The 27,430-nt window shown below is 40.5% G+C and overlaps 1 protein-coding gene across 1 annotated transcript in view; it reads right to left on the bottom strand.

The window, feature by feature from the left end:
- The window catches only part of PSMB7 (proteasome 20S subunit beta 7), a 75,780-nt gene that overhangs the window by 25,283 nt on the left and 23,067 nt on the right, over window positions 1-27,430 (bottom strand). Inside the window, exons 10-11 of the mRNA XM_059073160.2 lie at window positions 22,610-22,725; window positions 3,456-3,514 (exon numbers count right to left, since the gene is read on the bottom strand). Of these exons, the coding sequence (XP_058929143.1) occupies window positions 3,456-3,514; window positions 22,610-22,725 (175 nt within the window). The remainder of the gene's footprint in view (window positions 1-3,455; window positions 3,515-22,609; window positions 22,726-27,430) is intronic.

The following is a 27,430-nucleotide window of genomic DNA, read 5'->3' as shown; positions in this document are numbered from 1 at the left end:
GTATTGTTTCAACATGTAACTGTATTACTAATGAGATATGTTTTTAAATTTTTTGTACCCAGTCTCTGAAATTCGGGATGTTTTCTACTTGCAGCACCTCTCAATTCAGACTAGCTACACTCAAGTGCTCAACAGCTACATGTGGCTGGTGGTTACCGTACCAGACTGTGCAGCCGAAGACAATGAGAAAACATTAAAGGTTTTTAAGGAGGCAGGGATTTTCATCCCATGAATACTACAGTCTAGGCCCAGCACTGTCCAAGGCACAGGTTTGTAGTTTAAAAAAAAAAAAAAAAAAAAAAAAAGACTATGGGCTTTTCCTAATTTGTTTGTTTTAACCATAAAGCCAAGAGTTTGTTTCATGAGTCTGGCCTAAAAATCACTGTTTGGCAAACGATTTGTAATTATGATAGCCTGAAACTTCCCCTCCCAATGCAATTCTCTATGAAGTGAGCAGCAGTTACTATCCTGGCAATCCATGCAAGACCTGAGAGGCAGAAATGCTCTCCTGGGTTTGTTTGAGACGCGTCCAGAATCCTTTCCCCTACTGAAGGGAAATAAGCAGACTTAGTCATCCAACGCTTCAGTCTCAAAATAGGCAAGAAAGAAAAGTTATGGAGGGCTTCTTGCCACAGAAAGACAGAAAGCCTCCCTGGAAAGAAGAAAAATAAAAAGTTTGGAAATATGAAACCAAACGTTTCCATGAGTTCTATGCAAATGCAGAGCCAGAAATGACACCCTGGCCGAATTCTCTTTCACAGCAAAGTCACTAAAACAGGGTTCTCTCAACTTTCCTAAGCAGTCTTGGCCTTCCACTGAAACCACATCACTTAATCTTCACCAGAAGAAAGCAGGGTGGCCAGCAGTTCGTTGCTTGGTCTTCACAATAATTTTAGTATCTATTAATATCCCTTTAGATTTTTTAAAGTATTACCTTTGCCTTCTATTTACTTTTATTTTTATTTTTTAAAGTCAGCATTCCATTTTTTTTTAAATTCATTTCATTTACTTATTTATGGCTGTGCTGGGTCTTCATCTCTGTGCGAGGGCTTTCTCTAGTTGCGGCTAGTGGGGTCCACTCTTCATCGCGGTGCGCGGGCCTCTCACTATCCTGGCCTCTCTTGTTGCGGAGCACAGGCTCCAGACGCGCAGGCTCAGTAATTGTGGCTCGCGGGCCCACTTGCTCCGCGGCATGTGGGATCTTCCCAGACCAGGGCCCGAACCCGTGTCCCCTGCATTGGCAGACAGACCCTCAACCACTGCGCCACCAGGGAAGCCCCCTATTTACTTTTAAACTAGCAAGTACTACCTTCTCCTTAATAAAGTGACTTTTGTTGATTGTCAGTCTGTGTCAGGTGTCAATGAGTTCAGTGAATAAAAACCACTCACCTGAAATTGTAAATTTAATTAACAATCTGAAATGGGAATTTAGTCAACGTGTTTCAAGGTCTCACAGCTAATACAAAACAATAAGTGGTCTGAATTATAGATAAAATTGATCTAAGGAACACAACTCTTCAGATTGATAATATCAGAAATTTTATTGAAGGGATGATTCACATTTCCCTTTGCTTCCCTAAATCAGCAATATCAAATTTATGGCCTCTGAATCATTTCAAATCCAAACTCTAAATAAATAATATAAAATTACTTTAGCAGAGTGTTAAAATCACTTTTAATATACCTCATGCTTTCAACTTTTTATGCAATTCTCATTTTTCTTTAACATATGGAAGTCCCAATCAATTGGAAACAGACACAGCTTTCAAGAAAATTTGAAAAGATTAATGTGGTTTAAAGGAGGGCCTGACGTTACTGAGGTGATTTTCTAAATGAAAATCATCAGAGTCTTTCTCTCTATACCTGCATTAGTTCTAATGGATTTGTGGAGCATTAGGAATTCCTCTCCTTTAGTTTGAAAACTGGGAGATCGTTTTTAATTTTTCTTTTTAAGTGACCTAGTATAACTTATTTTTCCTCTGTACTTAAGAACCCCAAACAGAAAATAATGCTGATATGGGAATAAATGTTCACATTGAGAAATGAGAACAGAATTCTAATCTCATTTACAGTTGATACTTGGACCTGTTTACTATTTTTAATTGGAGCAAGACTATTGTTTCTAGTACAAAACACCTAGCTAAATTCTATCTTTAGTCACACGTTTTAATTCTTGCAGATAATTCAAGAAAGGGGAGAAAACTACCCCTCAGTGACCAAGTCCCGTACATGTGCTATCCTCAAAATACCAAGGGTGTAGTGGCTTCTGGCAGGAGACCCCCATCGTGGCTGAGCAGCATCCACGACCCTACATTCTCTGCTCTCCTGGCACTTGGCCCAAACCTGAAGATCAGAGAGCTTCAGAGCTCCAATGACACTTGATGCTCTAATGACAATGAGCTAGAGAAGAACAAAAATTTTTAAACATGCAATCTTTTCCAAAGATGATTAGGCATAAAGCATTGTCAAAAAGTAATTCCCAGAAACACTCCCTGGTATCTACACAAAACACTACTGCAAAAGCAGGAAGAGCAGAAACCTACATATTAAGGAATAGGGTAAACCACTCATAAACAGCCTAATAACTGTTGAAAACAAGTTGATACTACCCATGAAAAAATTAACATCTATCAAAAAAACAAGCGCAGATGATGAGGGCTGCCTTCAGGACGTAATGTGCCTACAAGCTGGTTCAGCAGCAAGGATAAAGAACAGTGGAGGAATAACATGGTACCATAAAGTATCCAAGTATACTGAAGACTACTTCCAAAGTGACAATGAAAGACCTGTGGCTTGTTCTTGGAGATTTTGGGGTCTAGGGGGTTGCTTAATTGGAGGTACATCTATCATTAAAGCAGACACAGGTGGAATGTCATTCAGAAGATACCACCCTCCCCACTTCCAAAGAAAATATAATAAAAGAATCTCTTATAAATATATGTGAGACACCAGATACATCATGCTCTGGTAATAGGCCACTGCACACATGGTATTGTCCCCATCTTCTGCCAAATGCAGAACAACCCATAGGGATTTTCAAACTGCCCGCATTTCCCAGCCAGGCCTGTGTGACATGCAAAGACATACATAGTTTCTCTATTCTTAGTGAAAAAACAAAAAACCTGTCATTTTGAGATATTGTGATAACGCATAAGAAAACATGCTACATTGCAGCAGCATTTACAGCCAAGAAGATTCCCAGACAGCCCAAAGGCCAGAGCAAAAAGCTGAACAGTGCAGGCTCCTCAAGCCTGAGGGAGGGCATAGCAAGGCCACTCCAAAATGAAGCTTTCCCAAGTAACCAGTCTTTTCAGCAAACATAGTACCTGTGCCAAAGAGCATTCCAACTAACAGCAGTGCTGTCCAAACTTTGGAGGAATCAACAATCAATTTGTAAATGTCCAACATACAACTAGAAAGATAATGTGAAAGAGAATAAAACCGTAGGAACTTACCTCCATATCTGGCCTAAATTTATCTTCAAACACGGCCATTGCTGCTAAGGAGCCAGAACCTGTAGAAAAAAAGATGCATTTTTAGCATATTTACCAACTCCCAGCTTCTCCATCTCAAGTTTACCTCGGGGCAGCAAAAATGGCAAAACACTCCCAATGTCACATTCAAGTACAGTGTAAATATTAATACTATAGGGCCACAAAAACCAGGTAAACACTGCTCTTCAAAAGCCTGGAGTCACACTTACCACTATCTCGGGTAAACCTGCAACTGGCCCTACTTCTACTATTGACAGGAGTAACTGTAAATTATTCACAATAAAATCCTGAAGCATGAAAATGAGGTTATGGATAATTTGTATTTGTTCAAAAAGTGAATGCCACATAATTTCATATATCCTGTGCTGTGACTCTTGTGCTCCAAAGCTGTGCCTTGGCAGGCTGCTGGGTATAGCGCTAAATACCAAGCCAGTTAGAAAGAATAGATTGTTTTAATGAGCTGGCCCTGGTAGAGTCACCTTGACACACGGGGAAGAAACTACAGCACCAGCAATGGTAATAGGACTGTGAACTACGGCCACCAGGTTATTCCAGCTACAACTGTAAAACACTTTATTATGTGGCATTTATTTGGAGCTATTATTTTTAGTTCATACTTTGAGGAGTAACAGCTGAGTAGACAAAATGACAAAGAAACAAAAATTTATTATCACAATAGCAAATGGCTGAAAGGTTATGCTGCATAGATATTAACAGACAGCAAATTTCTCCCTACAAAAGTAGGATGTAAAGGCATTACAAATAAGTATGGGCTCCCTTTGAATGGATATAAAAGGCAGCTCAGCACTATGAAATTTTAAACTTGCTTTGTTCAGAAACCAGAGAATCTTCAGAAAACCATCATCTTGTCTTTACAGGGTCCTGGCAATATTTTAGGATACTCTACTTTTGGAGAGAGGACAGAGTTGCCCACAATTTTTTACTCCAATTAGAAGATTTTTTTGGCATTTATTACTTTTTAACTTGTTTTGCATAACACTATCTATTTAGCTGGGTCACAGAGAAAACCATATTTTCTATTTAAAATGATTTGTGTACATCGCTTGACCACCTCAATGGTTTAGCAAAGGAAAAAGCAGCGATTAAACAGTTTCAAATGAGGTGTCCTGCTGATTTTATCAAGTCTGCTGAATGTATAATGAAAAAGGAGAAGCTGACAGCATCGCTGCATTGAGAAAATACAGACTACCTTATCTGAACCATTTAAGGAGGTCCAATTATAGATCAAATTTAAAGGGTAGAAACAGCAGATTTACAGACACAAATCAATGAACATGGTAATCCCAATGAATATGACAGATACTCCTGTTAGGGAATATTGCTGTGGTTGAGGATCATTACCTTCACAGCACCGGATACATCACATCTAAAGCAGTGGGAAGCTACGAGCATAGACGGCATTACAGGCAATGACTATTCATTTAAGCTTTGGGAGCAAAAGGCAACCCCATTTTCCCCTCTCACAATTTTTTCTCCACACACACACACACAAAAAAAAACAAGGAACCTAAAGAGATATTAAAAGCCCTTTAGAAAGGAAACAGAAATTAAACAGATATAAAACTAGTGCACCCAAATAAAACTAGACATATATATACACAAATTCACCAAAATCAAACCTTGAAATTTCATAGTTTATGTGTCCTGGAAAATCTGGAAATAGAGTCAAAGTTCACCGATGTTTTGTGACTCACACATTTACTCTGAGTTTCAGGGATCAAGGGGGGAAAATAACCTGTTTTAAGGCATTGCTGAGAACCAGTCTCAGACTTCATAGTAAAAAACGAGCTGGTTTTGTATGGAAAACAAAGGACAACTGTCACGAAGAAACAAGAAAATTGCAAATAAGGAAACCTCAGGGAAAAAAATACTTCTTTTGCAACCTGGTCCAAGAATATCTCTGCAAAGAGCCCAAGGGTAAACGCACCAGAGGCCAGAAATACACATTAGAAAAGGACAGGGGAAGGACGGTTATTTACCTAAGAGCTAACAATTTTGTGGAAAACTGTAATCAATTACTGTAAAAGGGGAAACACAACTTACCTTAAAGACATCTTTCCCTAAAGACTACTAGCCTGTATTTTCTCCTGGGCCATCCTTTCTTCGGCAGTTTCACGGTAAATTAATTTTACTCTAATTTTTCCTGGGCACATATATTTCCTCCTACTTAGCTTCACCTAATACTTTAAGAAATGAAAAATATTTCCCTCCTAATATAATAATTCTTCCTTTATCAAAAGCTTTTTTTCATGAGAAACAACACTGCAGAAAAAATTTCCGTAAGTGGAAGTACGTGCTAAATCTAAATTCTTAGAACAAAAAGTGTCTATCAATGTAGTGATGCTTCTCATCACAGTGATTTTTTTTTTAGAGTGGAAGGTGTAGGAGAGGTAAACACAGAAAGGACACAGGGATCCCTATTACACTGTATTTCTGCTTCCCCATTTACATCACACACCCCCAAAACACACACACCAACTTACACACATACACGCAGGTGCACATATGCACGTGCACAGAGTTGAGAAGTTTTCACGAAAACAGGAGCTTGCTAAACTGCCTGATTCTGCTTCCCCTGAGATCAAAGATAAGCGGACTCCAAATAAACTTGAAAAGAAGGGGAAATTCAACATTAAAAACAATTTCTAAATCACTTGCAAATTAGCTCCTGCTCCTAGCATTTTTAGGAAAGGAGGACTTTGGCGCCCCCTTTTCAGAAGTACACAGAAGTGCTAGGAAACGGAGTGCAATTGACTTTGTCAACAGGTTTCTAGGAAACTCTGAATGTGTGTCTGCTGTTTAGAAAAGAGAAGACAGAATTTCAAATATGACTGCAAACGCCCAAAATGGCAAGAGAACAACATGCAAATCCTCACATAATTTCAAGGCAATGCAACCGGGGGAAGGAACAAGGAGTTTGCCATTAAAAAGAAAAAAGATGGTAAACTCAATGAGATGGGTCTTTTTAAATAATTTCAATTCAAGTTTCCCAGATTTTATTTCAATGCCACTTACAACTATATATAATAAATCATCAAATTCCATAGTAATACAGCAGCCATTTGACTCACAAAATGTTTAAATATTATATCCCATTTTCCCCATAAACCATAATAATGTCCACAGACATTCCATGATTTCAGCATCAGCCTATTAACCTGGCACTCTCATATCCAAAACCAAGGCAAAAATCCTCTGAAGGATTTACCCTGATTTTTTATTCCAAAAACAAGGCCACCTTAGACAATCAGTCAGAACGGCCTGGTTTCCCACTGAAATAAACAAACAGAAAAGCCAGGGGACAATGTATGGGGTATAGGGGCCTCTGCTTTAGACAGTGGGCGTGCCAGGTGAAGGAAACAGGTGTCAGAGGGAATATGCTTTCCACAAATGCAGGATGAGCTCTAAGAGTAAGGGGTATAGACCTGCCCTCAATTTCTCTTATAGCAGAGAGGAGGAAGCCAAGAGGGAAGAACAGGAGCATTGTTTGAGCACCCACTGTGGGCCACACATCATATGTTGTCATTTGGTCATCCTCACAGCAACCCAGTAAAGTAACAAAGCTTCTTGTCTAGGATTACAGGACTAACAAGCACAGGGCAGGATTCCTGTCTCAGGTGTGACCCTATGTCACTCAAACAGAAAGTTCTACAGGCCACAAACCTGTTCAGAGCAGACATGCGTGACCTTCCATGAGCAGGTCTCTGGCTCGCTCAGCCTCTCCTCCTCCCCAATGTACACACAGACTTGACACTCTACCACACTAACTGCCCAGACCATTTCAAGCCTATCCCACCTTGGCATGCGCTATACCCTCTGCCGCCTTGACAGTCCACAGAACTCCGAGGCACCCATCCACCCCAACTGCGAGATGACTTCCTCCTAGAAGCTTTCCTTGACCACCACACCCCCATGAGAGATTATCACTCTCATCTCTGCCAACTGTCCATCCCTTCACAGCTGCATCCGCCATACCTAGCAGTCTCTGGCACACAGTGAGCACTAAATAGAATTTGCTACATTAGGTTAATGTAGCAACATTAACTACATTAGGGCTAATTTGAGTACAACTGTTCAAATGGAGGAGCTGGGGAAACGGAGCTGGCCCTGAAGGAGTGACGACAGCAATAAATGCCTTGACAAAGTGTAAAAGAACATGTATTACCTAATTTACCATACCGGGATGAATATAAGACAAACTCAAACGTAAAGCAAGTCAATTTTCAAAAGAAAAGAAGGCTTTAAACCCACAAAACCATGTCCTATTATACGTCCCAGTCTGGTCTGAACTCTGTGATATCACAGGAATGAAACTCCCTCCTTGGATTTCTGCATTTTTCTACCAAAGCTCTGTCTCATCAGTAGTTTCCAGGTAGCTGCTCCTTAGCAACCTCCGCCAAGTCTGCCTTTTTCAGCCCACCCACAGTTACTGGAAGCCAGCGTTGCTTCCAGAACAAAGCTCTTCAAAACAGAAATATGAGGTACAATTCAGTGACCAGCATTTAGAGAGAGGGTGTGCACGACACTGTGACAGCTACCTAGTTACCCACTGACTTGCCTCTGCACCCACCGTCCTTCCTCAAGCTCGCCCACGCCATCCACACACACCCACCTGCTCAACCACCAACTTCCAAACCTCCCAGCACACAGGCTGTGGGGAGAGACAGGGATAGGGGGAAGGGTATGCAACTCAGCCTTCTTTCATCCACAGGGGACAGAAACTGCTCTGCACACTCTGATCCACTGCAGCCACCTGGGTGGGCACCGCCTTACCCCAGCTGTCCAGGTTTGATGCTTATTAAAAGAATTCAACAGATGCCCCTGTGAGTCCCAGAAAGCACGGTCTTGCTCCCCATCTCTGACTGCCAGGGCCTGACTCACCCGCAGACCTTCAAGATGACTCCACGGGGCGCCCACACTGCAGACCTCCAGGAGAAGAGGGCTCAGGCATAAACACCACAAGGGTCACATCTCCAGCCATGCTTTTAAAATGCAGTATCTGTCTTATTAATAATAGGCGACTGGCTTAAAAAAAAAAAAAAGACTAACACCTGTAAACAATGTAAAATATAAGCTCTGAAACTCAGAGAAATATGTGCAACACACAGGGCATTAATAAGTAAAAAGAGCTCACAGATAAATAACATCAATACACCAACAGAGAAAAGGACACAGCAGTTTACAGAAAAGAAAAAAAGCAGAGGCCTATACACATTCAGAGACATTGTTCAAGTTCCCTAGCAATCAAAGAAATATAAATTGAAACCAAATAGCCATTTTTTGGCTTTTAGATTAGCAAAAATTAAAAAGAATAATACCCAGTGCTGACAAAGATGTAGTAAAAAGGGCAATCTAACATTCCTGTAGAAGCACAAATGGATAGAACTTTTCTAACACACAATTTAGAAACATCAATCAGAAAGCATAAAGTTATACATACCCACCAAACCCGCAATCCTGCTAGAAACATATTCTAAAGAAATAAATGGATAAGTACCCAAATAATATTATGATCACTGTTTAGATTAGAAAAAAGCAAAAATAACAATAGCAACAGTAACAAAAACTGGAGATAAATGTAAAGGTCCAACACCAACAATCAGGAGATAGAGAAAATAAACAAATACTATATACATGGTGATTAAACATAATATTTTTTGGCAATGTCCATGATACAATATTTACTGAGGAAAAAACATGTTCCCAAGCAAAATTAACAGATATCTTTATATAATACATATTACACACATCTGGAAGAAAATTTTTTAAAATTATGCTTATTTCTGGGTGGTGCTATATTCTTTTGTTTACTTGTGTTTTCTTATTTTTTTTCAAAGACAATGCATTACTTACAATTTTTTAAGATATACATTTGGAGAAAATAAGAATTCAACTTTGTTAAGGGATTAAAAAAAAAAAAAGCCAAAAGACCAAGACCTTGCCAGCTGTCACAGTCTTGCTGTGTAACAGCAGCAGCGGGCAGCTTAGTCCTGAAATCTGTACACAGGGGCCTGAAGGTCAACCCACGCATGCGTCAACAGTTCCAAGGAACAACAGCAGTCAATCATCACAAATAAACATACCATGTCTCTCTACCACAGTCCTTAGGAGGGCTTCCTTAGGACAGGCACCAAAATTTTTCAAAAAGAGATAAAATCATCTTAACAATGAAGTCCTTTGAGCATATCAGCACCAAGCCAGATCTCACTTATCCAGAAGTATACTATGTGGCAAACAAATTACTAAACAGACCACAACAGACACAGTCCACGTGGTGTTTCATGAAATTTCAAAGCACAGTCACGTGAGTTTTGTCTGCTCCTCAGACATGGCAGGTAAGTGAAGTTCCATTTCACAGGAGGGAAGACTGAATCTTGGAGATAAGGAACTTGCCCAGATCACACAGCTAGTGATTAGCAAATCTGGGAATGTGAGCCCCAATCATCCTAAATTTAAAGTGTCCAACACTGCTTCTGTTCCATGTGCTGCCTCTTAAATTACAAAGCCAAATGCTTGAAAGTAACATTAGCAAGTAAGCATGGAAGCAGCTCTATTTTCTTAACTCTCCACCCACAAAAGCATGCTTTCTAACTTACTTTTTGCTCAGATTACAGCAGAATGATTTCCACACATCTGGATACAGTTAATTTGTGTTGTTTTGCTTGGAAATTCAAATGAGACTGGGATTCCAGTTAAATGTTTTAAATGATTAAACAGATGCCATTCACTATTTAGCAATGCCACTCAAGTATCTAAGCATTTATTTTTAAATAGCCCCATTCAAAAAATAAAATAAAATAAAACAGTGAAATTAGCCTCCATTTTCTAAACCCTCTGAGAGTTTCTGATTTTAGTTTATCAGCATTAGTATTAGTAGTTCAATTTGAATCCTAACTTTTTCTGAGAGAACAATCCAACTCAGGACAAAGTTTGAAATGTATCAAGAAAATTTTACTAAGATATTGCTTTTACTTGCTCTATATATTTTTTAAAATACCTCCATTAATATGGCTTAAGGATAGTGGGATTTTTTTTAAAACATGAAACGTGTTATTTTCATACATATCAGGGTTCACTCAAGTATGAAATCAAACTCGGCAATTCTAGAAGCTATTTTATCAGACATGCTGAAGAAACTACGAAAGACAAATAATTTTCTAAAACCTGCTGCTCTAAGTCAAGCTCTAGGAAGGATCCGAAAGCCAGCAGGTAGAAATCTGCTTTTTCTAATAAGGTCTAGGCTCACAAATTCTCACACTGGGAAGGGAAAATATTTACCCTTAGGACCTTATCGGTCCCAGACCCTAACTCATGTGGTGCAGGTATTTCCTCATTTTACAGACATGGAAACTGAGGCTCAGCTGATTTAAAGGCAATAAGGGGAGCCAAGATTCAAATCTAGGTCTTGTGGCTCTTTAGCCCATGCACCTTTCAGAAGGGCAACTCTCCACTCATTCTTTCAAACCAACCATCGAAGGTGCCCACTGGGCGGCCGGCTCTGGAACACGGATGCAAAGATGGGGCACAGCTCTGAGCTTCCTGCCTGTTTTCCCGCAGCACACCATTGAGGCCTTCCCAGCCCTGCACGACTGCCAAGCTGCTCCAGGAGGAACCACCACAGCAAGCACAAGGTGAATGGTGCCCCAGAAACTGCAGGACAGCAGCCCTACTGCCCTGCCTGCCTCCCCGCACGAAGGGTAAGATGATAGAATGCATCTTCCTCATAGGTCATCTGAGATCTGAATGAGATGGCACATGTAAAACAGAATGCCTGGCACATAGTAAAAGCTCAATAAAAGTTAGCTCTTACAAATACTCTATCTAACACAAGGTCCCCGTCCTCCAGGGGCTCTTTTATACAAACAGAAGGTCCCCGTCCTCCAGGGGCTCTTTTATACAAACATTCTCAACAAGTCTCAGGGTTGGCAACTTTTAAAGAAATGGAGGTCTTTAAAATTTCTTCTCTCAAAGTCATGAAGTTCTGAGAGGCAGCAGGAAATGGATTTCTAACTGCTTTTCCCCCAAATCAATTCAGCCAGATCTTTTCAGGAAAAGAGCTGCTCCTTCTGCTAAGAAGTGGTCCATTTTAAGCACCCAAGGACCCGTTAGCCACCGTGGCCTGCCAAGGTGTAAGATGTATGCAGCGATAAAAGAGTAACACCAAGAACTTTCTCATCCATCAGTGTCAGCTCTCCCTGACAGAGTGCTTACTCACACTTGCTCATTGTTAGTCAACTGGCCACTCATCCTGGACAAAATTTGGTGCTCTCCACAGACCCATGGATGGGGATCATTTTTCACTCTGTTTCTGTCTACAAGGTCTGGTCTCCTGGTGTTGGTGCCTCCTCTGGAGGCCAATACTGCCAATGTGTGAAGAGCTGATTCACAAAAATAAAACAATGTTGGTGCCGGGGGACCACATTCAGCCACTAGAGAGCAGTGGAACTCCTCTCAGAGCCTGAGAAAACTCAGACACTGACTTGAAATGGTTTAAATGTATGCCTGTATTTCATTGTAAGTCTTGGCCAAAAGCTTCGAGGAGAGGCAGGCCAAGCAATCAGACAATCTTGCATGGGTTGCTGAAATCCAGATTTGTCCTTTGTCAGCATAAGCAGTTTAATTTGATGTTTTCACTCCTGAGTAAGCACTGAGTATTACATTTAAACCCCTCGTGAGGGGAAAGAATGCTTCCTTTTCATCAGCAAATGTATCTCAATGTCATTTTATTCCCAATGAAAAAAACATATATATATATATTCCATTTAATATGCTAAGAAACAGATTTTAAAGCATCCAATGACATTTCATTCAGAAACTAATTTCTCAAAAAACGCAGCTCCTTTTCTAAATGTAATGTAGTCAAAAAGGAGTTAAATTTTACTCTACATAAATAATGTAAAACACCCCTCGAAGGGAACAGGGATTTTTCTTATAATTGCAACTGCAACGTCTCATTGACCTGACAGGTTATAAACACTTATTCCTAAGAAAAGACTAACATTTGGGGCATTCAGGCCTAAAAAGTGAAAGGCTGTGTTTTATTAACGTATTTTAATGAAATGCCACAAGGTATGAGGACAGAAAACTGTTCTCCTTCAAACAGAGGAGTCACCTAACCCTATGTGTAAAGGATAAGATGGAGGATGAAAATTACCTTAAAATTACCTCTCCTAATCATCAGGCCCCACCAGAAAACAAGCTCTCACTCAGCACTGCAGGGCGCAGGGCACACACTTCTCTCTCCCACTGCAGGAGTTCAAGGCAGTTAGAGCTGACAGGTCTTTCAAAGGCACCCTTTACTCTGGCCCACATTTCAAAATAGCTTCCCAAACCGCAAGTTAATCCCTTTGCAGGCCTTTTCCAAGTTTTCCTGTCTCTTAGAACCCTCTAGGACAAAGGACCACAGAGTTTAATAATTTATAAACACACACTTAGTCTTAATTTTAAGTAAAGGTTTATCTTGTCCATAGAGCCTTGTGCAAACAATAATAAATCCTATTTACTGGAAAAATGTGCAAAACACTGTTACATATATTTTTTCGCTTTATTCATCTGTGGACTAGATGGTATTATCTCCACTTTATAGATGCAAAAAAACAAAACAAAACAAAAAAACTAAGATCAGAGAGGTAAAGGAACCTAACCAAAAACACACAGCTAGTAATGGCAGATCTGGTTGCCAACAAATCCCTAGTTACATGACCTCCACATGAAAAGTCTTCTGATGTATAAAATGACTTTCCACTTGGTCTGTCCAACAAGAAAGTAAAAGATCATCAAGCACTAGGTTACAAGAATGTAAAGGCACTTTTTGTAGTAGGGCCAATTCTGAAACAAGAGCAGGTAAAGATGAACTAATTAACCCCACTCTCTCTGAAATAGGGTTTAAAAAGCAAAGGAATTAAAACTGTGCGCACTGCATTTAAGTTCTGAAATGTACTCCTAGCAAGGGCTTTTATTTGGTTATAGGCTAAGGACTGAACTCAAATCAGAAAAGACTTCATAGTGAAATGTCAGAGCAGAAAAAAACAGGAGGAAGAGCACCCTAACATTAATTCAATATCTCACTACTTTACCTACAAGAGACATTTAATATTTTCTACACAGAATCAAGAACAAAGTCTACTCTAATTAGAACAGATAAAGAACCAGCAAGGACTGGCTCTATTACATTCCCTGAAACAACATGATGAATTGCCGAAGTAAATATTTTCTCATCTCCTAACATAATGGCACCATCTATTGGCTTAGTACCACCACTGCAACAACCAGGAATCAAGATGCATAACCCAACTTCCATGGGCTTTTGGTTCCCAGCTGCTTAATTCCTGGCATTCCATAGTGGTACAAATTTTAAGATACAAAATCCATGCATCGCACATTTAAAATCTTCTGAAATTCATCTTATATATATTAATCAAAGCAGGAAAAACTGCCAGAAAAATCTCAGTACACAGAACTGCACACAGAGAATGTGTGAGCACTAAAATTATCAACACACCATGCATCTAACATCAATGATCTTCTACACACAAAGATTTTTACACGTGGTTATCCCACTTAATCCTCTCACATTACCCATGGAACAGATCCTCTAACCCCCATTTTCCTGAAGGAGAAATCAACACTCACAGTCAAACAACTAATAAATGTTGGACTTAGATCTGAACCCAGTATGACTACAAAGATGAGCTCTTTTCACTATCCCACCCTACTTCAGAAAATTAAAAACGACTCCAGAGCAACATATGCAGGGGAAAAGCACATAGTGCTTTACAGAGCATGTTCACAAACGTTGACATGGCAGCATCCCAGTAACCCAGTGACCTTCAAGTCAAAAAAAATCAGCTTCTTTTTAGAAATGAGGTGTTTGAGGTTCAGAGAGGTTAGGTAATGACTAGCTCTGGTCAATCAGGGCTGTGACTGAAGCCAGGGCTTCCATCTCTTTCTCTAGCATTCTAGGTAATACCTCGGCTGGTTACAGAAAAGCCGGCTCTGGATGGTCACTGGCTGTACAGACAAAGCTCCCACCAGGGTGGGGTTCCCGCCACCACATAGTCCTTGACCCACAGAGAGCAGGCGACAAGACTCACTCCAGACCTGCTGGAGACCCATGCTTACAGAACTCCTGCACGGTCACCCGGCCCACACTAGTGAGCAAAAAGAATTTCCAGCAACACTAGAGCTACAAGGTCATGTGCCCTCTGAGAAGGCTTTTACGTGGGCCTATAAACTAAATACAGTGCTGCTGAGTTCACATCTGATTTCAGAATTGAAAATGAATGTGGAAGAAATATTTGCCATCTCAGAGTACACTGATTTGATACAGTGTAGGACAATTTTTCAAATCGAGTCATGTGGAGATAACAAAATGTCTGCACAAAGGTTGCACTTGAGTGTAAAAATATGGAGAAATGGCAGGTCTGAATTCCCTACTGATGTTCCTAAGTTCCAACTTAATTCTAAGACTCTTCTTTGCCCACAAGGTGAGACATCTGGTCTGTTTACTACTCTGTCCCGAATCTTTTTAATTGCTAGGGGGCTCTGTAAACTGGGACTTAAGAGGTACATTCCAATAATTAGGAAATTGTATAACCAGGTTATCTGGAGATAGAATTTTACCTGGACGGCCCTGGCAGTGACCCAGTCTTCCCTTATGGTGCATATCAATGTTTATTCCTTAAGTTAGTATTCCTAAATTGTCCAAGGGCCTCATTTCCAGGAATGTCATGCTTTAAATTTCATTCATATTAATTCTCTATGTGAATAAGTGAGCAAAATAAAAATTTTATATATGTTGCCGATGCAGCTGCAAGGAACACTGCCAAACTAACAGCAAAAGATGGTCCCCAAGCTTCTCCTGACAGTACTTCAGTTTGCTTAATAAAGAAAAGCCGGCAAGTTAAAAGAATAAGCTAATTAATCTGAGAATTAAAAGAACGCGTATTTTGTCTATTAAAAAAACCCATAACCCTTTTCCCTTTCTTAATAAAGAAAAGTCAAAAATCTTCCCTGGTTTTCCACAATCACACTAATCAATCACTTGCAGTCTCTTACAAATTATTTTCTTAAAAAATAAATAATTAAATGAAACCTAAGGGGTCCTTTCTTCTTTTTTGAGAATGGACCAAAACACATTTGGTCTGGACCACATGCCATACACTACTCACAGCAATAACAAAGCCAAGGGGGAAAAGTCACAGAGACCAGGGTTCTCATGCCAGATCATGCACCTCCAGGCTGTGTGACCCCAGCATACCTGAGCCTCAATTTCCTCACCCTCAAGACAGGGATGATAGTACCCACTTCACAGCGGTGCAAAGACTAAATCAGTCAAGTGTCTCACAACAGTTGCTGGCGCTGCAGCCGGCAAGCTGCTGGACGAACACTGCTATCATTATGGCCAACACCCCATTCACAAAAAAGGTTTTAGGACAGAAGCTGTCAGGGGGCCACACCACGAGGAGTTTGATACACTCTTCTCTTAAGCAAACCCTCGGGAAGGCAAGCCCTCAGCGAGGAGGCTCCTGGACCCTGTGCTCAAGGAGCTGTGCCAGCATGTCAGAGATGCGCAAGACAAGACAGGTGTCTTCTATTCGATGTAAATTAAGAGTAGCCTTCAGGCGCCTGGCTGGTCGCCAATACAGGCCCATGGGTAGACAAAATGTAGACACCCTTGTCTTACAGGTAATTTGTAGCTTCCAGCTCTTACTGTCAAATCACTCAGGAAAAAGAAAAGATTCGTTACAAAGTTGTATTTTTATTTCTAATAAAAAACTCCTACTTTCACTAAAACATGAGAGAATTTACATAAAATATTCATTTTCTCACTTACACCACACTTACGGAAAGCCTCAATCCCACAGGGAATGTTAACGTTCTGTGGGCACATTTCAGTTAGGAGGGCCTTCTATTTTATCTGTAGTTGGAGGTTTGGTTTGTAGCTCACCCAAAATAAGTCACATGAATTAAAACAAAACCACCAAATTTTGGCACTTCTGGGGTTCTCTCAATATCCAGCTCCCCATCCCCTCAAAAAAAAAAAAAAAAAAAAAAAGGAAGAAATAATAACCATCACCATCTCCACAGAAGCCAGAAGTCCATCAGGAGGAAAGGCAGCGCAGCACACCTCACAGAGCAGGGAGAGGCATCAAGCCCTGCTCAAAAGTGAACAATAGCCAAAAGAAACTAAAAGAATGGCAAAGACAGAACCAGGACAGCACAAAAACTGTACTTTATTCCACATTCTCCAATAAAAGGCGCCTCTTCACAACGGACTTGGATCAGAAAGAAACGAAATATAAAATTCATGTTGTCTTCGGGTGGTAGAATTGTGTATAATTTTTTAAAATTTCCTTTCATACTATAAAACTGTTTCAGTACATACTGTTTTTAATACACAGGAAAGAAAATCCACACAAAGAACAGTCGAAAATATGCCAAACCAATAAATGCCCTTTGGGAATTTGTATAAATATTTTTAGTATTCAGGAGCAAGACTTAATAGCTTAATGAAGTAACATCTCTGTAAGATGATAAAATCAAAGCAGCTGTGATGAGCTCAGGCTTGCTTGAGCTGAAAGACAAATCCCAGCTTTGCTGCTTACAGGCAGGGCAGCAATGGGCAGGTTAGTAAATCTAAGTTCCAGGTTTCTCATCAATAAGAAGGTAATGATAGCATCCCCTGCACAGAATTTTAACTGAAAATAATGTGATGGCACCAGCAGACACTGGCACAGAGACACTTCCAAATACGCTTTAAATTTAAGATAATACTAAGCTTTAAAAAAAAAAAAAAAAGACCTATCGCATATGCAGTGCTTTGTGCTGTTCCCTTACGGCTCAACTGGAGCCACACAAATGGAATACAATCTACACCAACTCCACTCCAGGGGTACTGTAAACTGTTCATAAACAATAAACAGCAGTTAAGGTTTCTAACACTAGGTTTCACACATGCTTTGGCACAAGCAAGTGAGAGACTCAGAAAATTAACTCACCATCAAATATTCACTGAGTCACACAGGACTCCGTGAGACTCTGGGAGTGAGACAGATTCTACTGACAGAGATCTCAGATTCTTGCAGGGGCAGGAAGGACAAGAGCCGGGGAAAGTAGAGTCTGGACACGGTTGAAATCCTGGAATCAAGCTGCACACCACATCACCAGAGAGGGACTTGCTAACAGCCTGGGGCAGTCCCGAGGGAATGGCTTCTGGGCTAGACCTTGGATGACGAGTAGGAACACTCCGGGCAGAAAACGCATTTCTGAAAGAAGGCAGCACAGCAGCGGTGGGGTGTGAAAGGCAGTTCAGAGGAGGGCAAGGGGCCTGTTGCCACAAACACCTAAGGTACATGTGGAGGAGGAAGAAGAAAAAGGGTCTAAAGCCAGACTGGAAGGAAGGTGACCCCGGTGGAGGAGTTACTGCAACACTGTGGTCAAAAGCCAGGAAGGAGCTGGCGCTGAGGAAGACAGCAGAGGATGGTCAGGGGTGCGGCACGGGGCCTAAAGGCCGGCTGGCCCGAGTGCTCCCTGTGACGGCCGTGGCCATCCCTGTGCCACTGGACCCATGCACACACTCAGCGTTTCTGGCCGGATGTAATCGCCCTCTCTGCCTCTAGACTTCCCACATGCCAATCCTCCTTCCTACAGCTGTCAGGCCGCTCTAACAAGCGAATCTTATCCTATCGTCCCCTGGCTTGAAAAGAGCAGATGGGAACCTCCAGGACAAAATCAAACAACTCAGCCTGTACCGTGGGGACTCTCTCCGGTCTAGCTTTCCAGCCTGGCCTCTGCCCCGTCCTCCTGAACGTCAGTACATCTCCATCCCTGTACCTCTTCTGCTGTGCCCCCAGCATGGAGCACTCCCCCCCACCCACTGCACTTGCCTCACCCATCCAGCAAACTCTGGCCTTCCAGTTCTTTGACCATACTGGTCCCTTGTGCACTGCAGGGCCTGAAAAGTCTTTCCCTTGGGGGTAGGGAGTAGGGTGGCAAATTCCAGGCTAATTCCTACTCATCATTCAGGTCTCGGCTTAAGTGTTACTCTTCCCCATCTTTCACCTACCAGACTGGCAAGAATACCCAAAGTAGGAGAGTTTATAAGAGAAAGGCATTCTCATATTCTCTTGGTGGAATACAAACTAGTACAATCTTTTTGGAGGGCAATTTGGCAACAGCTCTCAATAGGTAAAACGCACTGTATGACCAGCGATCTGTCACTTTTGGGGGCTGCCCAGTAGCTATACTTCCTTTCTATGTCTGGGGAACCCCCCCACCTTATAAACGGATGACTGAGCCTCACCAATCATCACCAACCAAGCACCCACCCTTCCCTATAAGGAACTCTCAGACAGTGACCACCCTTCCCTACAAGGAACTCTCAGACAGTGAATGAGATGGCAGGAAGCCTCAGTTCCAGACGAGGAAGCCAGGGCAGCCGAGTGAGCAGCGAGCCAGGGCCTGCGCCAGCTGGGCCAGCAGTGTGGTCTGCAGCATTCTGCCTTCACCTGCAATGGCCCATTCTGCAGCATTATTTCTGAAAATGTTCTTGGCCCCAAACCCAGTTCTTGCCCTCCTAGCTATTCTGTGAGCCACCTACTATCCTTTAAAAAATAAAAATTCCTCCTTTCCTAAATCATCCAGTGATTCTAATGATGACAACAGAGAATTCTGAGCAATACATGCACACACCCTAATCCAGAACTCCACTACTAGGAACTCGTCAGATGTACGCACACAAGTGCACCAAGACACATACTCATCAACAGGAGAGTGGGCCACTGAACCATGGCAGAGACGTGCAGCACAATTCTACGAAGGTAGAATCTACAAGCACTGATGCAAAAACTTCTTCAAAACAAGTTAATAGTAATGGAACAGTATCTACAGCATGACCTCAGCTATGTATTTTTAATAGGGATAGACAGATAGATGACAGATGACAGATATATATAGGTGGATCATAAAACATTTTCTGAGAAAAAACACAATAAACCCTTACCAGTGGTTACTTTGGGGAAATATGAAAGAGACTGACTTTTCATGTAATATTTTTCCCCACTTGAATGTTTTGTCATGTTCATAAATTACTTTCATTAGAAAATGTTTTCATGTCACTTGCCCAGTGAGGACTTCCCAAACACCCATTATCCACATGCTCCTTCCTGCATTCTCTCATTACTTTTTTTTTTTTTCTCCAGGGCACTTAGCACAGTGCATTCTTTTAGATTAATGTGTATTTACTTAATTCCTATCTCCCACAGAGGCTATAAGCTCTGAGGATAGGTGCTGTGTTGACCACTATATTCCCAGTGCCTAGCACATAACAGATGCTAAATAAATATCTGATAAATGAATGAAAGTAACTTATCCTCCTTTTAAGATTCAGCTCAAGTGAAGTGAAGTTTTCCCTGAAATCTTCCAGCTTAGACCCTTTCTCCTTTGGGCCTCCAATGGCCTTTGTACCTACTGCCCTTGTCAGTTTATACATCTATCTCCCCCATTACACTGGGAATATGTTGAGGGTAAGGATCCAGACATTCAACCTCTCTCTGGGGAGCCTGCTACAGTGCTTTTACACAGAAGGCACTCAAGAAATAGTTGATAAATGAACAGATGAACAAACAAACTAAACCTCAAAGTAACAACTTACGTGTGTATCTAAAATCAGGTGTTACTGATGTCTTGCTCTTCTTAATCTTCTTAATCTCTTATGAAAGCAAAACCAGACTGTGGAGAGTGATGATTTCTGAGCAGAAGTATGCCATAAAATCAAAGCTGTGGAGCCATCACCCTGGACTCACATTGGACTTGGAGGGAAGCAAGATCACTGTCAGCCAGGACAGAGCACAAAGTGGAGTTGCAGGAATGCAATGAGCAGACACAAATCTGCTTTATTCACTTTCAACAACTTTTCCTAAATTCAGGATTATGCTCATAAGACAAATTACTACAGTTCAAAAGCAACAGAAACCAATTCAATTTTTCCATCTTAAAAATGAAAAGGCTTTGTATCAATATTAAATTTCCTGATTTTGATGATTTTATCAAGGTGATGTAAGAGAACATCCTAAAGGATTTTGAGATAGAGGGTTATGGTGTCTGCTGTTTTACTCTCGAATGGTTCCATACACCAAAAAATAACAATAATGTATGAGAGAGTGAGCAAAAATGTGGTAAAATGTTAACAACTGACAAACACGAGTAAAAGGTATATATGACTATTCACTGTACATTTTTGTTACTTTCCTGCAAGCGTGAAATTTTTTTTTAATAAAAAAAAGAAGAAATGAAACTACTTAGTAGAAAAGGCTATTCCACCTTTACTACCATTTAAAGGCATCAAACGGGGGGAAATAAAAACAGTACCCTGATGGAAATAACAAATAAAATGGAACAAAGCAATTCAGAGCAATTCTAAAATTACTGTAAGTATCTTCATTTTAAAATATTATTCCATACGGTATCTGGGGATAAATCATTCTTCTCACAAACATGGAACATCTGTTGCATTCAAATCTTATAAGAGGCTTGTGTATTACATGGAATGGAATAGCAAAGTCTCAAGCTAGCAATTTACAAACTATTCAAGGCAGCCATTATTCCTGGCTCTGCAGAGCCAAGATACTAAGACAAAAAATGTAAAAGGTAAACAACAGCTAGAAAAACGCCAGCTACAAATGACCTGTTCAAGTTACAGGACATATGCAATTTCTTTCTTTCTTTTTTTTTTTTTAAATTTTTGATATGGACCATTTTTAAAGTCTTTTATTCAATCTGTTACAATATTGTTTCTGTTCTATGTTTTGGTTTTTTGGCTGCGAGGCACGTGGGATCTCAGCTCCCTGACCAGGGATAGAACCCACACCTGCTGCGTTGGAAGGTGAAGTCTTAACCACTGGACCGCCAGGGAAGTCCCTGGACATATGCAATTTCACTCAGAAATTTAGCATGAAAGTTAAATTCAAAAATCCCAACTCTTGGGCTTCCCTGGTGGCGCAGTGGTTGAGAGTCCGCCTGCTGATGCAGGGGACACGGGTTCGTGCCCTGGTCCGGGAGGATCCCACGTGCCACGGAGCGGCTGGGCCCGTGAGCCATGGCCACTGAGCCTGCGCGTCCGGAGCCTGTGCTTCGCAACGGGAGAGGCCACAACAGTGAGAGGCCCGCATATCACACACACAAAAAAAAAACCCAACTCTTCTAAATATAATTCTATCACTTTTTTTTTGTCATTAAAAAAAAAAGTACTCTTATCTAGCATTTAGAGCTAAAATGCAAATGTACAAGCTGATCTAAAAAGTGTAGCTACTATTTATAGGCCAGGCACTGGACCAGATGCTTTATACACATTATTTCTAATCATTATAAATAACCTGGTACGCATGGTACGTGTTACTGATACCATTTCACAAGTAAGGAAATCAAGGTTCAGAGAGGAATTATATGCCCAGGATCCCTCAGAGATTAAGTGGCAAAGAGGAACTTTGGTCACTCTAGCTTAAAAAAAAAATCTCTGCGTGTACCAGGCCCCCAGTGCGGCCTCCACTCTAGCCTTCCCCCTGCCCGGGAGGCTCATCCACTCAGACCTCACCTTCTTCATGAACCTACTTTAACCTTCTCAAGTCCTCTTGCACTGCATTAACATTTTTTAACTTTCTGTTTTGAGGTAATTGTAAATTCACATGCAGATGTTAGAAATAATACATCACATTTTTGTACACTCTTGACTCAGTTTCCCCCAAAGGTAATATCTTGCATAACTGAAGTATAATATCACCTGCATTGTTTGTTTCTCCTTCTATTTATCTCTTTCTAATATATTATATGTATATTTATAATTGTTGCTGTTATTGTGTCCACCCCCACTAAAATATAAACTCCCTGCAGGCAAGAATCTTTATCTAAATTTTGTTCACTGCTATATCCCAAGCACATAAAACAGGGCCTAATCCCTAGGAGGAACTCAATAATACTTGTAGAAGGAATCAAAGCACTGTACTGCACTGCCTCCTCTATCAAGAAATAAACCGACTTTAAGAGACCACCTTAGTAAATAAGACAATTCGGAAACATCAGGGAAACATTACACTCACCCATGGTGACATAAGGCAACTTATCAGTTGATCCGTGAGGATAGATGCTGTAGAGGTGAGGTCCAGTAACATCTACTCCCCCCAAAACTAGGGCTGCACCAATGTAACCTTGATACCTGGTGATCAAAGTATGCATAAGAAAAAACAAAAATGAGTCTACATTGCATCACTATAACTTAACCGAAAGTTGTATTTGAAGTCAGACAATAAAAAGCTTTTCTAACACTACTACTGCTTCATTAAATAATTACTGTTTTGAAGGGAAAAAAATAGGGAATGGAGGGAACATACTTGAACATCTACTATCAGCCAATAAAAACTGTAAATTGTGTGAGGCATTCCATGTACCTTACATAATCTTAGTCTCGCAACCCCCTTCAAAAGAAGACACTATAGAGCTTCCTGGTGGTGCAGTGGTTGAGAGTCTGCCTGACGATGCAGGGGACACGGGTTCGTGCCCCGGTCCGGGAGGATCCCACATACCACGGAGCAGCTGGGCCCGTGAGCCATGGCCGCTGAGCCTGCGCGTCCGGAGCCTGTGCTCCGCAACGGGAGAGGCCACGGCAGTGAGAGGCCCATGTACCGCAAAAAAAAAAAAAAAAAGACACTATAATTCTCACTGAAGAGAAGAGAAAACCAACCCAAAGACATTTTTAAGCCTCAGAGCCAAGCTTGGCTTACTCCAAAGATCATCAGCACCCCTTCCCATCATACCTCTCTGTGTTTAGCAGATAAGCTCCCTTCCAAGTCAACAGTGAGTTGTTGCTAAACTAAAGCTGTTCAAATTATCAACCTCACCATAGCCTCACAGGAAAATAGCTAATGTCAAAACACCTTTCCCTTGAATAAATCCACAAAATTATGACAGATATGAGCTCATACTGAGTAAAAGAAAGATGTAGTTCATCATGCAGGGAAGTGAATGAAGTAACTCCACGACAGCCTATAAAACCCACTGCTCCTGCCCACAGTTCAAAACTGTACCTCTCAGGAACATGGGCAAGAATACATTTTCCACCTCACCCCTACCTCTGTTTAATTCTGCACGTATTTGTTCCTCTGGACCCTTTACTTAGTAGGTTTTCCGCTTCTACAGATTGCTCTCCTTGTATCTGGTTCAATTTTTTACCATTAGAACTGCTATGCTAGATAAACATGCTGGATTTAAAGTTCTCCACTGTGAGCCTTCAGCTCTCTGGGAAGAAAAATGAAACCAACACATGCTGAATTTGCCTAATGATACAATCATTAAAACTGATATAAATAACACAAGAACCAATCAAAGTCATAATTTTAGATTGTCTGAGACATAGCTACCCATCAGAAAGCGCTCTAGGTCGAGTCCAGTATTTCCCGTGTCCCTTGATTACCAATTTATTATTTCAAATCTTCCATTTATAAGTGAAAAAATAAAGAGCAGGAAAGGATTTTAAAAGTAGGCTCAAGAGGGAACAGAGGCCCAGACAAGGGAAGAAACTGGTGCTAAGCCACATGAGCTAGCAGAAGGGTCAAGACTAGATCCCAGCGCTCTGGGATGAGAAGTCAGAATCACCAGATCCACCACTCCCACCCAGCCCAGTGCTTGATCCACTATATCAACTGCCTGCCAAACACGCTGTTTAGTTAAAGTCAATTAATAACCAGCTAGTTCTCTTCCAAGCTAAAACAAAATCTGTTTGATGCCTTTAGAAGAGTCTAAGATATTTTGGCAAGTCAATGAAATCCTTAAAAATGGATCCAGAAATTCTGTTTCCAGGAATCTAATTCTATTGATATAAAAGGACAAATACGCAGAAATGAATGCATAAGGATGTTTTCTGCAGTAACTGTTTATGATGCCAAAAAAGTGGAAACAGTCAGAATTAGCTAAACTAATACAGCTATACAACAGAACACTACACAATCGTTAAAAACCATGCTGCATTTTTCATGCACTACCGATGGTAATCTTTCTCAAGGACAATTTTGACAATATATATTAAAATGTTAAATGTGCCTACCTTTGACACAGCAATTCTACTTCTAGGAATTTATTTTAGAATATAGCTTAAGGAATTAATAACACAAGTACCTAAAGATTTTATATTCCAAAGGATCGGCAGAATACCTTACAATACCTTAAAAACCTTAAAGTAAGCAATATTGTTAATCTTCAAAAATTGGTTAATAAAATAGATTACTGTGATCCAACAAAAATTAGGATACCGATCTATGGTTCTTAAACTTTGGGGGGCACAGACCCCACCGAAAAAATGATTAAAATTGTGGAACCCTCGCCCATAACAAGTATACACAAACACATTTTTCACTATTTCAGGAGAGTTACAGGTCTCCAGAAGTCCTCCATGGGCTCAAGGTAAAATCTCTGGATGCCGAGCTCGTCTACTGATGGGAACAATATTCACAATGTACTGTTATGTGAACAGGGTCAGTTACAAAACAACACATATAGCAGGATTCCATTTTTGCAAATACATACATGAGTATACATGCCTAGTATAAAAGGTCTAAGAAAATAGATCTCAAAGATTCACAGTGTATGTGCTTAAGTGGCAGAGTGTCAGCTGAAATCTACTTGCTTCTTTTCACATTTCTATAGTGTCTGAATTTTTTACAATGATCATACATTACTTTTATAATAATCTATAAAAAGGTTTTCTTTTTGAAATACTCCAACATGGAAACTATTGAAGAGGCACTGGTAGGTGAAAAGATTAGGTTACATTATGGGATAGAAAGCACAACTATGATCCCATTTTTATAGAACAAAATATGCATTATTAAACATAAGCAAAACCTTGAAGAGTGTACCATAATCTGTTAGCACTGACTGCTTATGGGTGGTAGAAATTCAGATAATTTCTATACTTTTTAATCTATATCTTCTAGCTTTTTTTACGGTAAACATGCACTTATAATACGGAAGGAAGGGAGGGATGATCAAGTGAATGAACGAACGAATAAATAAATTTAAAAGACTAGAAGTATATACAACCAGCCAAAATGTGATTCTCACCTATTTTTTCTTTGGGCTTTACAGTATTTTCAGAATTTTCGACAATGAATATACAGTACTTTTGTAAAGAAAAAAAAATTACAATATAATAAAATAAAATTTTAAAGCCTCTACATAGTCAAATAGTTTCCAGAATAGTATATCAAAGATTTCTGCTAGACTCAACAAGAAGGCTCCATGTGCAGAAGGAACAAGTATCACAGATACCTTCTACATACAGCCACCACATAAGTAAAATAAACGTACTGCTTAAGTAAGGAAAAAGACATCCACTTCTGTTTATCAAACCCTCTTTTCTCACTTATTCACATACAAGGAAATATATTATTCAGGGGGAAGAAAACAGCAAGAGTACACCTTGTATTCTTTTTTCAGCCTCTGAATGAGGATCTAACTGTATCAGGCCCTGTACTAGGCATTGCATAAGCCTTGTTTCTTTATTCATTTCCTCCCCAAAAGTTAGAGAGACAGAACTATTATCCCCATTTTATTGAGGAAGAAACTGAGGCTAAGAAGGGTGAGGTGAACAGCCCAAAGTTACACAAATGTAAGTACTGTACACAGGATCTGAAGCAAAGTTCTAAAGTCAAATCCTATGCTTTTTTCCCTTATACTAGTGACCCACTTTATGTAACTCAACAAAAATGTCAAAAGACATAAAGAACCATAATTATCCTGGTTTAAATTTTTGTGTTCTTCTCAAAACTTTGATAAAATTTAACTTTTACAAAGTATGTTAAACTAAAGATAATAAAACACTGAAGAAAGAGAATTTAGAATTCCTGAAACATTCTAAAGAGATTAACAGAAACATCTGCTAGATTTAGCTAAATGCTAAATGACACTGCAAGCAATCTTGAAATGGTATTTACTGCAATTTTACAAGTTTAAAAATTGTTTTAAATGTAATGCACCACACAAACCACCAGAGGGAGCTTTACATTTAAAATCAAAGTCACAAATGTCGGGCTTCCCTGGTGGCGCAGTGGTTGAGAGTCCGCCTGCCAATGCAGGGGACACGGGTTCGTGCCCCGGTTCAGGAGGATCCCACATGCCGCGGAGCGGCTAGGCCCATGAGCCATGGCCACTGAGCCTGCGCGTCCAGAGCCTCTGCTCCACAATGGGAGAGGCCACAGCAGTGAGAGGCCCGCATACCGCAAAACAAACAAACAAACAAACAAACAAAAAACCACAAATGTCTTCAGTTATCTTGACAACAGATGTGCTTTAACAAGTTCTCACACTGCACTTGAAGAATTTATTTGATAGGTGATAATTCTCCAGGATTAGGATGATGATTATGTACATAAATAAATGGAAATCACTGACATAAAGGCTCAGTACAGCCAGAGTAGGAATTGGGGAGATACGGACTAGGATTCCTGCCCATATGACTCATAAACCCTGGTATCCTCTGCTGTAAAACGGGAACTATTCTACCAGCCTTGCTGCATAGCTATATTAAACCTCATATCCACTTCCTGAGAGCCCAAGGGCCATGCTACACTTGTAGACGAAGACCTGCAAACTCACAGGAAGGCAAGGGCCAGGCAGGAAACAGAGAAGTGAGCCACGCCAAGGACTGACAGGCCAGAACACATGCTCCCACTTCCAAAGGCAACAACAGCCACTCAGTCCCACATTACCGCCCACTTTATGAGCTTTTATCAGAAGAAGCTGGAAATCCATATTTTAAATTCAAAGTTCCCAATTTATAATTATTTGTCACTATTTTTTTTAAAACACTACGTGACCCAAATGAAATTCTTTACAAGCTGAATACGGCCTGTGGGCTGCCAGCTTAC

The sequence above is a fragment of the Kogia breviceps genome, chromosome 8, assembly GCF_026419965.1.
Source record: "Kogia breviceps isolate mKogBre1 chromosome 8, mKogBre1 haplotype 1, whole genome shotgun sequence".
NCBI lineage: Eukaryota > Metazoa > Chordata > Mammalia > Artiodactyla > Physeteridae > Kogia > Kogia breviceps.
This window is presented reverse-complemented; position numbering and strand designations above follow the sequence as displayed.